Genomic DNA, 14,854 nt, shown 5'->3' with positions numbered 1-14,854 from the left:
TTACATATTACATATTTATGTTTAAAATAAAAACGTAAATTTGAATAGCTTGTATGCATGATTATCATGCAATTGATAGACAATGTTGATATTGGCATTTGTATCAGTTGACAAGGTGTGTTTATAAATGTCAGTGGCACAGCCACCTTACTCACTGTACCTTGCACATGTTTAAAATAAAAACATGAATATATGAACCTGTGTATTATTTGAATAGCTTAGTATTGAATGCACAATAACCAAGTATGTTCATACATGGCACTAGGCCCAGTTTAATACAAAACACAATTGTATACAATATATATAGTGGGGCGTCCCTGCTCCATCAGTTTGGGTGTCCTTGGCCTGAAACACATTGCACACCCCTGGTTTAAGATATAATACCTGCAAAACTAATGAAATTCTAATCAGCGCCAGCTGCAGTTCATGTTTACTGCCAACTAGCGAATGTTAGCATGCTAACATGTGAAGCTAAGAAGTGTTAAACTATACCTACATACACAAAAAGTTTAACACCGCAACAAAAAGTGGTGAGATTGCGTCCAAACCAGGTTAAATTTGCTCACCTTCAATTAGTTTAGCTGCGATGTGCGATCTATTTGTCTGCCTGGTATAACGTTACTCTGTCAGGGTTTCAGGCAGTTTATTGCAAATCTGGCGCAACGTTAGCAAGTGTCCGGTCGAGAGAGCGCGGGTGTGTAGCAACGAGTGTAGAGTGAGCAGTATCGTTACAGCTGTGAACAAACCAGTGCAGTGTGCGAGAAGCTCATTTGTCGGTGAATAAATGCTACAACTCCTCAAGACCCAAGTTAAGTTCCCGTGTCTTGCGTGCCAGCAGCCTGCAACCTGCTGATTGATGCGAGGGGGTTAGCCCCGAAGTTAGAGTTGTACTCTGACTCAAGCTCACTTTAAGGTGGGCTGACCTTTAAGATGGACCAGCTATTCTCCTTTCAGTGAAAAGCCATTTCTGAGTTTTGAGCCGATTTTTTATTTTTAATATTTCTTTTAACGGTTAAACGGATCGATCAAAATTCTTATTCTATTTGTCAGTTAACGGATAATTAACTATTGCTTAACAATTAGTGTTAATGAATACATTCTTTTATCATCAGACTGGTAGAATTAACAGCCAAATTTCGTGACATGTAAAAACAGAGCACGGTGTTTTCCACACATATGATTGGCAGTACATTTGTAAAACTTTTAATATGGTGCTTTATAAGAGGAGCTTTGATGACTTCAAGATGTACAAAATTAGTGGCACTTGTAAAGTTAAGGCTGCAGCGATTTGCTGCACTGTGTTTATGAAGACCACAGCTATTCAGAGAAAATGACAAGAAAAAAACGTTTTCTATAGTTACCCCATCTCAGAAGGCAAACAGTTTTATTTGGCTCTTGCAGTCAGACACTGAAATTTACAGTCTATTTCCAGAGGACATGAGAATCTTGGGGCTGTGTGACTAAGGTTGAGAGCAGTGGGAGGTAAGTGGTAGAGGTGAGGAGGGTTGCAATGCAGGGCTGTTTGGGGGTGGCAGATTGGATGGCATCCACCGCCACCCGCCGCTCTCCTCATCTCAATCAGTTCCACCTCAGATGACACATTAGCCAGATCCAGAGGATCGTCTGCCACTGCTTCGCCACGCTGGTGGAAGGCAACGTTTTAACACTTGACGCCAGCTAATGTAGCTGAATAATACTCAACCCCAGGGGTTGGTGATCTTACACACATGCCAGACAAAGGAGGAGGAAACCCCGCTAGGTGAACAGTGGGGTGGGTAGTGGCTGCCCATTTCTCATCGCTGGCGCTGATACGCCCACCTGGCCACACAAAATGAAAACAAGCCCGGCGTTGGCCTGTGGCCACAGGCGCAAGCACATACTGACACGAGACCAGAGCACCATAAAAAACTGTCATACATTAACATAAACATCAAAGACAGGCTGCTAATCTGTGGCTGTGGGCTGAATGTGGCAAAGAGAGACGTCTTTGCCATCTTTCAGACGATCAATAATGGAAAGGCTTTACCAATAACAGACAGGACTAGGTAAGCCAAACCCACGAGGGTACATTGTCATGATAGCCCTTTGAAATGCATATAAATAACAATAATTGCCATTAGTGCTGGGCGGTATACCGGTTGAACCGGTATACCGGTTTTAATTTCCCGTATGATATGAATTTTTCACACACTGTCATATCGGTGCATAGCCAAAACAACTGCTGTCACTATTCAACAGGCAGCTAAATATATTGTTCGCCGCTGTGAGCGCTACTGTGAGAGCTAGTTGTTTTAAGTGTATTGAGAGGGAACCCTAATCATGGTTATAAACACAACAATTAACAACCCACAACTAACTCTCAAAACACCACGACACAACAGTTTGTGACACAAACAATTTGTAACTAATAATTGTACATTCATAAAATTTCACCAGCAAACTGGGCATGCTGGGTACAGCTCGCTAGCTAGCCCGTTAGCTAGTCTGCTAAAGAACAGTAAAGAGCGATGCAGGGTGAACAAAAAGAGACCAGAGATGCACCAATAGAGTCTATGCGCAAGAGAGGAGCTGTGTTTGTTGTTTGGAAGTGTTTTGGTTTTAAAAAATCTGACGTTTTGCGAGTTTGGAGCCACTGTTGTTGCCGCTGGTGGTAACACGAGCAACTTACGTCACCTCAGCAGAAAACGCAAGTTATTTTCATGTGTGTAATAGATGCAATCTGAAATGTACACCTTGAAAACTGCAAACCTATCTATGTCATGTTTTTATGTTTGGGTATTTTGGTTAGACACATATGTAACCCCGATTAGACTGTAATATGTGTGGTATTTGTTATAAATGTACGTTGGTACATAGAGGGTGATAAGAAGATGTACAGGGAGGGATTTAGGACCCAGGGGAATGAAGGTGAAGGAAGCAGGAAGAGACGGAAGACACACCACACAAACGGCTGTTCACCGCTCGGTTGACCGGCCGGTTGTTGTGTTAAAAATGTCCGCTTAATAATTAAACGCGCGATAAAATAATTTTTGGTGTTAATTAGTTAATGTGTTAACGCGCAAAAAAAATACCGTGATATACCGTGAAACCGGTATAATCTTAAAAAATACCGTGATACAAATTTTTGGTCATACCGCCCAGCACTAATTGCCATTATGCATTGAATCTTAAAAGCAACCAAATAATGGGGGGGGGGTTTGTTGAGGTATGAAATTCACATATGAACATACAGGGTGCCCAGGATAAGACATCTACAGGTCTGAGGGAAGGCTATACAGCAACATCCACATGCTACCCAAAATCAATCATTCTATCAATTTATGTTCAACACACAGATTCTCTGATTCACGTCATTCATTCAGTAAACTTCCAATTCAAAGAAACCAAGTAAATGTAATTGTAGAGTGTGCACAAGAAAAAGGCTGCAAGCTACAGGTTCACAGATCTGCTCAGAATTAAGGCTTTTTCAACTCAAGAAAAAAAAAACTGTACTTATCCTCCCATCTGCAGCCTGGCACTTAAAATTGTCTCAATGTACTTAAGAGCCTGAACTGCATCCAGGACTTCAAAGAGAGCAGGTCTACAAGAGACACTGTGCAACGTCTTACTGACTACATGCGTTTGTGTGTGTGTGTGTGTGTGTGTGTGTGTGTGTGTCAACTGAGACAGAAAGGGCTTCTGGCAGCGGTGGGGGAGGAGTCGCTCTCGGTGTCGAGCTGCTTTATTGCCCAGCGAAAGCTCCCATCGCCCCTCTGAGAAGATGAGCTACCTCGGCTGAAGACTGCGGACTGTCGGCTAGATAATACAGCCACCCACAGAAGACGTGACAAAGAAACTTCACTTTCTCTGCCGTTTGTAAATGGCAGACAGATGTTTCCGATATCCACTGCAATTTAAATTAAGCAATTGCATCTTTATACTCTACAGAAGATGAGAGTTAAGAGGTACCTGTGGTGGTGCAATCCCAAAACTGACTTCACTGAAATTAGACGGTCCATGCTATTTCATGCTTGGTGCTAGCTAATGCACAAAGCCACCAACAAAGCTCAAGTACCCAGCAAGTATACACATAAACAACTAAGACGTGCCAATGAACCAAAAACCGAAGAAGATAAAAGCAGTATTTCACTTCTAGCTTATAAGCATTGGAAATTAGTGCCCAACTGTTTTCACACCATTTTTTCAGCCTTTGTAGTAAACAAAAGTAGTCAAAGTGGAAGGAGCTCACTGAGAAGTTTTCAGCTCTTAAGTAAAGCTGCACAATTAGTCAATAAGTTGATTGTCAGTAAAATTAACATGAACTTTCATAATCGATTCAGTAAAAATACCAACCATTCTCTGGTGTCAGTTTCTCCAATGTCTCAGATGTTCTGCTGTTATATCATTGTATAGGCCTATCACAATAACTACGTTGTAAACTTGTCGTACAATATATGGACATTAGGAGTGTGACAATACACGTATTCGTATTGAGCCTTTCGGTACGAGACTTACGGTTCGGTACGTATTACGAACAATACGTTTGAATAATACTATTGCATTTGGAAAATGCAGAAGCTTAAATTGTGAGAAATATAATGTTCTCTCGGTGGAGCCACTGCGCTCAACATGACAACGAGCCCATTTCACCAGACCATAATTCCTGCTTTGTAAAACAAAAGGACTACACAAAGCTACCTGACTGTAACGACACATTACCTCACTACTGAATGGAGATGAAGAGCCATGTTCTTCAGACACGCCCCCTTGAGTGTCACCAGCGAGGATTTGGCATTTCTGCTTTTTTTGCTGTATTGAAAACGTACCGAACCGAACCGAACCGTGGCACCACTCTATCGTATTGAACCAAACTGAGAATTTTGTGAACCGTTACACCCCAATGGACATGACCCTCGATATTGTCAGATGTATTACATGCGTTTTTGTTGAAATAAGAATGTCACCAACATTTTTGCCAACATGATGTCGGGCGCGGCGATTGGCGCGGCGTTGAACATTTTCAACTCGGGAGACAATTTTGCATGGCGCTGTGTCACAAAAGCCCATCAGCGTTGAGATGCTCCTTCTATTATCACTGACGTTGTTGAATCAGGAAAAAAATATTGTAGCTGTAGGCCGGCACCCAGAGCTCTACGATACCTCGTATTAGTAGAGACCGGACAAAACTATGTGTATACATGTGTGTGTGTAAACCATATGGTACAAACAATGAAAAAAAACAGACGTATTTATGACTAGATGGCGTTATTTTGAGTGTTGATGGAGCGGTTACAATGTTAGCATAGAATAGCACCGATCGATCCGAGCTCCATTGAGAAAAGAAGCATTTTAAAAAGGTAATTGCTTGCCGTCTTGCGGAGAGAGAAACAACATGAATTGAGACTTTTTACAAATCGGCATGATTATGTAGTTATTTTGGCATCCCCTTTTGTCCATTTATTGCTATTAAATCAAGGAAAAATTGTTGATTTTAGGTTCATACAGCTGTAGCTAACCAGCCGACATGTGGCTTGCTAGACACAGTGAATACAGCTCGACGAAATACACGGATCGCCTCCAGAAGACGATATGAACCAGACAAGACCGTTTAGTTTCCCGGGATATCTGGGACTTCCACAACAAGTACTATGCAGAAATAGTGGTTATTTCTTACATGGTTGATGGCGGAAATAAATGGCTTAGTTGATAATGGAGATAAGCCACCACTCCTCTCCGGCGCCTCTATCACAAATTAAGCGAATAACCACAAATGATGCTGCGAGTAACACGACGCGAAGATTCGCTTTCTATCCGCTGAGTTGCAGACATCTCTTGCCCAATGTAAGTCTATGGGGAAAAGTCTTTTTGGGCCCCATGTTCCCATCACGTGAGGGACTCGGAAATTGTAATTCAATCGTTTGTCCACTATGTCAAATTTGCTTCAAAGCCTGGCGCTCTTTCTGGCGGCTTGATACTGTTCCCTTGTCTGCGCTCTGTAAACGGACAAAAAAGGGATGTCGAAATGACTACGTAATGATGCAAATTTGCACCACTCCAGTCTCATCGCGTCTGTGCATACACTTTGTATGTAATTTACTTGCGCGATAATTCGCACCGCGTTTGGCGTGAACACAGCATAATAATAGCCGTTAATCGCGACATCGACTGATCAGCCTGAAAGTTTCACTTGAGGTTTAGAATTGTAGGTTGGCCAAAACAAAACATTTCAAGACGTCACTCAGGACAGATTATATAAATAATTGTATAGACAATTCGCAGATTATAGACAAATGAAAAAAATAGCATGAAAAAAAGCAGCTTAATCGACAATAAAAGTAGTTAGTTGCAGCTTTACTCTTAAGACGCTGTCATTTTGCCTTGCCTGTTAAACTTACACACTGACAGCTAGTGCAGCCATTTAATGCCCCTCCTCTCCCAACTTTCTACTAAAATCGCTTTCTCATGTAGAAACAGCATCAGCAGTTACCCTTTGTCAAAGTCACTATCCATAAAACGACCATGTAAAATGAATTTGCTACGAATAAGTCATGTTGGGACAAATCGATGCCAAAAGTTCTGTTAAAAGTTTGAGAATTAGTATTATCAGTCTGAATTTAATTAATCTTGTCCAGTTGACATTTTTTCTTGACATTTTTAAAAACGTAATATCTTCAGGTGTTAAGTGGTTCAAACTTGTAGTTATCCACTGCTCTCAACTGTCTGAGAGTGTTGCTTATTCTTGACTCATTTCTCATTCACAAATTAACAAAAAAAAAAAATCCTAAGAAGCCATATTTTGTTTATATTACAGTTGGAGTTTTCCAAAAATGCACCTGTGCGTAATAGTTGACAGCTAGAAAAAAAAAAATTACCACTGTAAAAAAAATGGGCTGGGGACATATAATGGTGATTATACATGATTTCTAAAGAATAAATCATACAACTTCACTCATCACAAAACAATCCTGTACATGCTCATATATCTGTATCAAACACTGACCACATGCACAAATTGTGTGTGTGTGTGTGTGTGTGTGTGTGTGTGTGTGTGTGTGTGTGTGTGTGTGTGTGTGTGTGTGTGTGTGTGTAAAACATACAACCCAGGCTCACAACTTCTATGTCAGAGGGTGGCATACCATTAGATACTATTTTATGTAATTACGCAATGTCCTGGCCACAAAATGTCACAATATTTTTGACAAGGTCAACTGTCCAAACTTACTTTCCAAAATGTCTCTGCAGGTTGGACTGGTGAAGATGCAGACCCGAGGACTAGTTTCTAATATTTAACATGGTAGCCTTTATGAGCTAGATGATGCCCATTTGCTAACCAATTATAATGACTGCTGAAAAAGTTGTGGAAGTAGGTACGAAACACATGAAATCTCCTGTTTATTACCCCCAGATACATTTTAACCCAGGTCATTCAAACACTTTGTTGAAGGAAGGACTGAGCTTTCAGTGGCAGACTGACCCAGAGGTGAGAGATTATCTTTCAAAGTGCTTGTGCTGCACTGGTGAAGAGGCAATGAGGAGGACACCAAGTCCAGTCCAGAGGCAACATGTCCCTCTGTGCTGGTTAGTTGGAAACAAAAGAGTTACAAAGCACAATTATGCTTTGTAACTTAGCTGTCAACCCTTGAAGACCGATAACTTGGGAGCATTACTCTCCCTGATGAGTAATTATCATGTGATGAGAGGGAGTGAGTTAGCACTTTTGACATTATTAATGCAATTTATAGTATTTTTCTAATCAGCCGCAGGTGTAAATCAGACAATCCCACGAACTAGGGACTCGATATAACGGTTTTCCTCCAGTGATATTTGCACAACTGAAGTGGCGGATCGGTTTCGGCTACTTGACCGTAGCTCTTTTCCTAAAAGGTGGATGCAGCAAGATTGATAAATATAACTTTTACTGAGAGTTAGCACATCGTCCTGGTCAGTGATTCACATTTGTAACACCATGTCTTGTGCTTACCTGGGCCATCTGACACGGAGAGAGGTGAATTGAGCTTGGGTCGCTTTGCAGTGGGGGGTCCGACATCCAGCAGATTGTCAGCCATCCTGGTCGGTTATGAATGGATGATGGTGCAGGAAAACAACAGCAGGATCGGCTTGTGGCTCGTAATAACGGGTAACTTTTCCTTTACGTTGAGCGTAAAGGAGTAATGTATCTGGAGTTTTTTTTTTTTTTTTTTTTCTTGACTGGCAGACTAGCGAAATGCTGCCTGGAGAACAAGGTTTCAAAAGAAAGGCAACAGCGCCACGCTTCGCCGCCGAAGATCACCCCATGATAATCCAACACCCAACACCCACATAATTATCCTCAATAATTACGTCCAAAAATTATTTAGCTTCGAGAAAAATAAATAAAAATCAATCATAAAATATTACACAAGGCGTAGGCAAATCCCTTTCTCCGCAGATCGCCGGATTCACGTCTGTACAGAATCATTTTTTTCGCAGTCGAAACGAGCAGCCATAAAATCTATCTCAGGCTCGAATAAAAAGAGCAAAATTCAAAAAATATTTTCTATGAGTTGGATTATTTTTGTCGTCGCTGTCTCCCGGTAAATACAGCGTCTCGGGACGGAGATACGGCGAGAATCGGCGCTCGCTAAAAGGGAAATCAAATATACAGTGGCCTTTCGAGACGATAAATACGCATGTAATCCTCACATGTTTGGATTAATTCTCATCAGAAGGAGTAACACTTCGATTTTCTGCAAGAAAAAAGCCGTTTGAGCCCGGTCTGAGCAGCTCCGGTCGGTTTTTAAAATTAATGCTCCCCCCGAAATCCCGATTCTGAGCCGCGTCAAGATGGCGGCTGTTGATTCCTCCGATACAAAAAAAAAAAAGTTTTTTTTCTTCCCAGCTAGACGGTGGGGGGAGGAGGGGGAGGTGTCGCGCTATGACGTCCTGACGTAAACCTGTGCCCCACCGTGCGTCATGAGGACGTACGTGAAGTTGCCTCTAGGGGTGGAATAACCCCCCAAAAACTGAATATACTACGTTTTAAACTGCTTTAAACTTTACAAACACGTAACAATACTACACATAGAAAATGGTCACTTCAGGGAAATCACAAATCACTCGCAATACAATGAAGTACTTAAATCCCAACAGTTCCTATATAATTATTTGTATTCCTATCTATCATAATACTATATATACGTATGTATATATAAATATATGCTGTGTGTATATATATATATATATATATATATATATATATATATATATATATATATATATATATAGAAACACTTACAAGTTAAATACCTCTTCCATAACTTATTAGAACAACTTTCTAATCATCTCTACCAGTCATATTCCCCAGAACACAGAACAATAAGTACATAAATAACTAAGTCTGTGCAAATTAAACAGCAATTGTTAGATGAAGCCATTCACAGCTGTACACAGCTCCAGCTGTTAAGAAATTGAAACAAATAATTTTGTCAGGATAGGAGCACTGTTCGGTGTTGATTAAAACAATTAAAAACATACTCAAATACTCCTGGGCAGTTACATTATTTAAACATAGTCAATACTCCATTTGAAGGTGAAGTTCTGCATTTAAAAGTTTACTTAATTTAAAGTTGTAGCCGATTTGAGTTGAAGCTAATTTAAACTACTCTGTGTTATGTTAGGTAATTGAATCTATAACAATGTTTTATATTTCACAAATGCGTAATGTTTTGTATGTAAAATCAACACTGTAAAGCAATGGAGTAGTATAGTATTAAATGCATACAGTCTAAAACAGCATATGAAAGAAATACTCAAGTAAAAGTACGTCAAATGTGTTGCTTACTTCAGAACAGTACTTGAGAACTTATGCAATCCACCACAGGTAAATACAGAACCGGATGTAGTGTACAGGCTATAAATTCAACCGGACAACATTTCCCAGCAACTGACTTTATTCAGTTTTAACCTTCACTTGCATACCTATTAGCGTGCTATATACAAAACATGACCAAAGAATGCAACAACTCATTAAAACGTGGCTGTAGCAGGCTACTGAAACACTGCCTACCTGCAGACATCTAGTAGTATCTCACCCATTTTATTTGGCCAGTTTGAATTTAAGAAGAACAGATGTCTGCATTGATTGAAGCATTAGTGACTTACTTTTTTTAAATAATAAGATTGGAGCATCCCTTCCAAAACACATACAACCACACAGTTTTACAAACACACTTTTTTTACACACGTGCAGGCAAGAACACACAAGTATTATTCCAACATTGTTAAAATAACCCAGTTCTTTAGACTGTTTAATACTCTAGTACATGCGCTTGTATAAATAATAGAAAATGCTCAGATACTATACAATATAAAGGCATACTGTACATAAAAGGTGAGCGTCTTGTGCAAATGTGTTTTAACATTGAATATATAAATGACCTTTCTTGAACGTTCACAACACAACCTGCAAATTAAGGAGAAGATAAGATAAACAAAGAAACTCTCAGAGATGTTAATAACACTCTTTGGCATCCACATTCTCACAGTGTGCCATTCTGCTAAGACAAAAAGTCACTTACATCTCGATAAATCAAACCAAATCAACATTTAAGCTCATGTTTAGAGTAAAACATGGGGGGGGGGGATTGATAAAACAAGTGGCAATCAAAGCTATGAGTTGACACACCTATCTAAGTGTTACTGTTTGTCCCACATACAACACTAATCCAGAAAAAAATGTTCAGAGTTCATAAAAAATACTTAATTCAAAAGGGCTTTTCAAAATTGACAAGGAGAAAAAAAGAAATGTAGCTTATACGCTTTATCTGACACTCAAGTACCATAACCTCTATTAAGAACTTGACCATGGATAATGAAAATAATTATTATAAGCATCCCTTTATTGTAGTATAACAAACACTAATGTTGGGCTAGTATAAGGGTTGTGTGCTCATAAGCGTAAAGAAGGTAATTTTTTCTTGCAAACTTTTATATTGCATTTAAATCAACCCAACTCCATCCGAGCAATAGATACAACACAATGGTCAGCCAAACATCAAGGGATTCAAAAAAATTGACTAAGGCCAATTAATATTGAATATGTTTGGTATGTTTACATTTAATTGTTTGCATTAAGAAAAGGCACTGCTCAAATTTCATCACCTTAGAAAACCTGAACCATCAAAATTAAGCATTAGTGAACATTCTCCTGCTTACCATAAGCCTTTGGAAATATTTATTGTCCATAAAAATTAAAGCAACTCAGAGCAGACAGAGAAAAAAGATAAGGAAATTCAAGTTCAAAGTTAAAAGGCACAAGCAACCTTATCTTCACACATTATTATAGTGAACCATTAGGGTAACCTTAAAAGTGGCAGTTGGAATAAATGATTTGATGATTTAAAAAAAAGGCAAACTTGTTTTTCTGCAGTATTTGTCTTGTTTGCTTTAGTACCTAAAAGTATGAATTATGAAATTGTAATTCAACAGCATGAGGTTAAGGTGTTGCGAATACTGAAACGTCAAAAATAAGACAATTAAGAGGATTTCATGGTAAAACTTTTTTGCCTCTGAGCACACAATCCTTTTTGCTAAGAAACAGTGAGAGAAGGAAACTGTAACAGCAACAGAGATGTACAGTTTAATCAGTTTGATGTCCTTAGTAATATGATATAATAGAATTAAATCAATTAAGTCTAAAAAATAAAAATAAAAACACCTATAGTATAAAATTGCACTGCCTTTGCATTTACAGTGCTAGTACATTAAGTTTCATGCCATTAAAATTGCGAAGCAGCAAATGCATCCAGCTGTTTCCATCTAGTAATGTCTTTCAAATCCTAGACATTGGAGAGGATTGTTTCATTTAAACAGTTCAAGTTTTGTGTAACAATAAATACAATAAAACACATTTAGTTTTGATTTGGGACATTTCACTTTGATTATCCATTTCTTAAAAGCCCTATCAACTAACACACAGTGTAATTCAAAGCAAAACCTAGGCAGTTGTTTTCTCTAATCGATCTACAGTCAAGACACTCTACAGGTACAGCAGTGCCTTGTAGCATCCATTGAAATACTCATCAACACTTAACACAGCCTGCGTTTCAATAAGAACCAGGATCATGGGGGAGGGCACAAACATTAGTCACAGTTAACCTCGTCTACAATGCTGTTTTTGCAAGCATGCTGATTAAATGTAGCTGAGACCATCATGCCTCAATACTGAGGCAGAACAAAGATCTTAACCGAGGCCAGAGAAAAAATTTGCCACATCGGCAACCAAGATTTGTTTTTACCGACTACGTTCCTAAACTGTTTGTCATCATCCTGCAGTTTCATCAAGTCAGTCAAGTAACTCACAGGGACCTCTCCTTATTAAACCCTGTGTGATTTTGTTACTACACATGACACATATAAACACACACACACACACACACACACACACACACACACACACACACACACACACACACACACACACACACACACACACACACACACACACGGTTTGCATGCAAATACACTCATACGACACGCAGCTCGGCCCCATCTGCCCTTGCGCCTGCATCGATTAGTCTCTGCTGTGCCTTTCATGAAGAGTTTTCTGTTTCTCATGAAGAACATGGAAACAGGCACTAGTTACTAATACATATCTTGGAGTAACATCGTATTTCCCTTCACTTAACACATATTGTGATTTTCCTCACGCTGTAGCACTTTCCATATGTGAGGTGAGCTCCTCTTTGATAAAAGGCAAAATACCATAGCAAAGTATTGTTTACAAAATAAAGTAAAATAAAGCATTTTTTTTACAAAAAGTTCGCTTTTTTTTACAGTTTTCCCTTATTGTTATGCTTCCCTTGCTGAAAAAGGCTGAGTCTACACATTATTCTACTCTAAAGGCACTTAAAAGACATATGAAAGAAATAATTAGGATTAAAGGTATACAGATAATCAAGTAAGTTAATGGGAGGCGATGGGATCTGTAGCAGGCAAGAGAAGGATTCAGAGTAACCATCACTTTTCTCTGAGTGTTGCTGCCTGACACTCACTTTGTGGTCCAGCTAGATCCCTCCACTGATAACATAAGCCAATCAGATGGACAGTAAAAACAAGCTGCTGCCTGGCTGATGCAGAGAAGAGGCCTGTGGGTCTTTCTCTCAGATTATAACCTTGGGTAGGAACAAATAAACAGCGATTCTACGAATGCCAACCGGCAGGAACAAGAGCTTAAAGGGTAAAGGATTTATGATAAAAGCGCCATTGTAGCAAATTCTTAAAGTCTGGTTAACTCTCCAACATTGCTGTCATAATCACCATCACATTTGTCCTTCTTGATGTCTTTCTGGGACATTGTTGAGGAATTTTGGGGTGTATTGTGCTGGACCAAGGATGAGGTGGGTTGTTTATTTGCAGAAGAATGAGGTCCTTCTAGGTGAGACGTAGAAGGTCTGGCATGAGAGGTCTCTGTAGAGGGACGTCTTTCACGGCTGTCCACCTGTTTCTCATGGTTAAGCCCTGTGGTAGTAGAGGAACCGGCGCTGGCACTGGGTACTATAGTATTGGTACTGCTTGCAGTTATGCTGGTTGTTGGCACCATGCTGGCAATTTCATCAGTGGGCGAGCGCCCGATGCTACCATCCACCTGTGCCCGGATCTCTGGTGAGACTGAGAGTTGGTACTGAGGCACAGGGCCACTGTCACTGCTCTTTGGGTAGAGGAAGGTCTTCATCTGACCTTTGCCTTTGACGTTAACTGTGCCACGGTAATCAAACTCATAATCCATGGCACTGAGCACACAATAGCTCTCCTCACTGACCTGGACACGACACTCCACACCTGTAGTGTCCATGCGACTGGCGATGTTGACTGTGTCGCCCCAGATATCGTAGAGAAGCTTAGTGGTGCCAATCACCCCGGCTGTAAGAGGCCCGTGATTGAATCCAATGCGAAGCTTGAAGCCAAAGCCCAGCATGTTCTTGTTGAAGTCATCTACCACACGCATCATTTCCAGGGCAAATTCGAAAAGAGCCCGGAGGTGGGCATGAGGATGTGCCGCATCTGCACATTGCTGCGCATTGAGCCCTGCTGCTGCCATGTACGTGGCACCGATGGTCTTGATCTTTTCCATATTTGAGAAGGCAGGCTTCCGTAACAGCTCATCAAAGTCTCCAATTAGCTCATTGAGGACACGATAGCACTCTTTGCCTCCCTCGTAGCTTTCCTCATAAAACTCACTGAAGTTAACAATGCTGGCAAATATTACACCCACATTGTCGTGGTTCTTGGAGTAGCTCTGGGTGACCTTCAGCTGCTCGGCCACATGGATAGGGATGATATTGCGAAGCAGCCAGTCAGCCTGGTCCCTCATGTTCTGGATCTTGATGCGATGTTGATCAGCCTCCACGTTGCCATGATAATGCAGGCGGTGACTGACCTCAAATTCACGGTTAAGGAACCAGATGAGGAGAAGGACCAGGAAAAAAGCCACGCAGGCCTCAGGGCCCAGCAGGTCCTGTGGGTCCGGGTTTGCTGGGCTGTCAGACATGACATTGGAGCTATTGCTGCTGCTGTTGCTGTTATTGCTCTGGCCATCTGACCTGGTGGAGAGAGAGAGAGAAAAAGAGAGAGGGAGAGAGAGAGAGAGAGAGAGAGAGAGACCGAGAATATGAAATGCAGAAAAATTGTAAAATTGAAGGATAAAATAAATATTTAGCTTTTTAAAAATAAATTTGCAGCTTCTATAGCTGTAAGTAATAACCACAATTACAGAAGCTTTTGGCGAAAGTTGCTTGCACCTTACCAAAAATTCAACTCTGCATCATGCAGACAACACACAAAAGTGACTACCAGCAATCATCTACCAAAAAGAAGTGAACTAACTCTTACAATAATC

At 40.3% G+C, this 14,854-nt stretch overlaps 2 protein-coding genes across 10 annotated transcripts in view; both read right to left on the bottom strand.

The window, feature by feature from the left end:
* The window catches only part of LOC137878276 (heat shock protein 75 kDa, mitochondrial-like), a 43,884-nt gene extending 35,074 nt beyond the window's left edge, over window positions 1-8,810 (bottom strand). For all 7 annotated transcript variants that reach the window (XM_068718516.1, XM_068718508.1, XM_068718512.1 and 4 more), the window contains exon 1: window positions 7,961-8,810. In XM_068718516.1, coding sequence (XP_068574617.1) covers window positions 7,961-8,045 — 85 coding nt within the window. In that variant the 5' untranslated portion in view covers window positions 8,046-8,810. The remainder of the gene's footprint in view (window positions 1-7,960) is intronic.
* Window positions 8,811-9,899: 1,089 nt separating this feature from the next.
* LOC137878219 (adenylate cyclase type 9-like) overlaps window positions 9,900-14,854 on the bottom strand; it is a 32,513-nt gene continuing 27,558 nt past the window's right edge. For all 3 annotated transcript variants that reach the window (XM_068718417.1, XM_068718418.1, XM_068718416.1), the window contains one exon: window positions 9,900-14,558. In XM_068718417.1, the coding sequence (XP_068574518.1) occupies window positions 13,235-14,558 (1,324 nt within the window). In that variant the 3' untranslated portion in view covers window positions 9,900-13,234. The remainder of the gene's footprint in view (window positions 14,559-14,854) is intronic.

The sequence above is a fragment of the Cebidichthys violaceus genome, unplaced genomic scaffold (assembly GCF_023349555.1).
Source record: "Cebidichthys violaceus isolate CVI_PGR_0920_01 unplaced genomic scaffold, fCebVio1.0.p SCAF_23, whole genome shotgun sequence".
In the NCBI taxonomy this organism is placed as follows: domain Eukaryota; kingdom Metazoa; phylum Chordata; class Actinopteri; order Perciformes; family Stichaeidae; genus Cebidichthys; species Cebidichthys violaceus.
The sequence above is the reverse complement of the archived record's forward strand: the minus strand, read 5'-3'. Positions and strand labels throughout refer to the sequence as shown.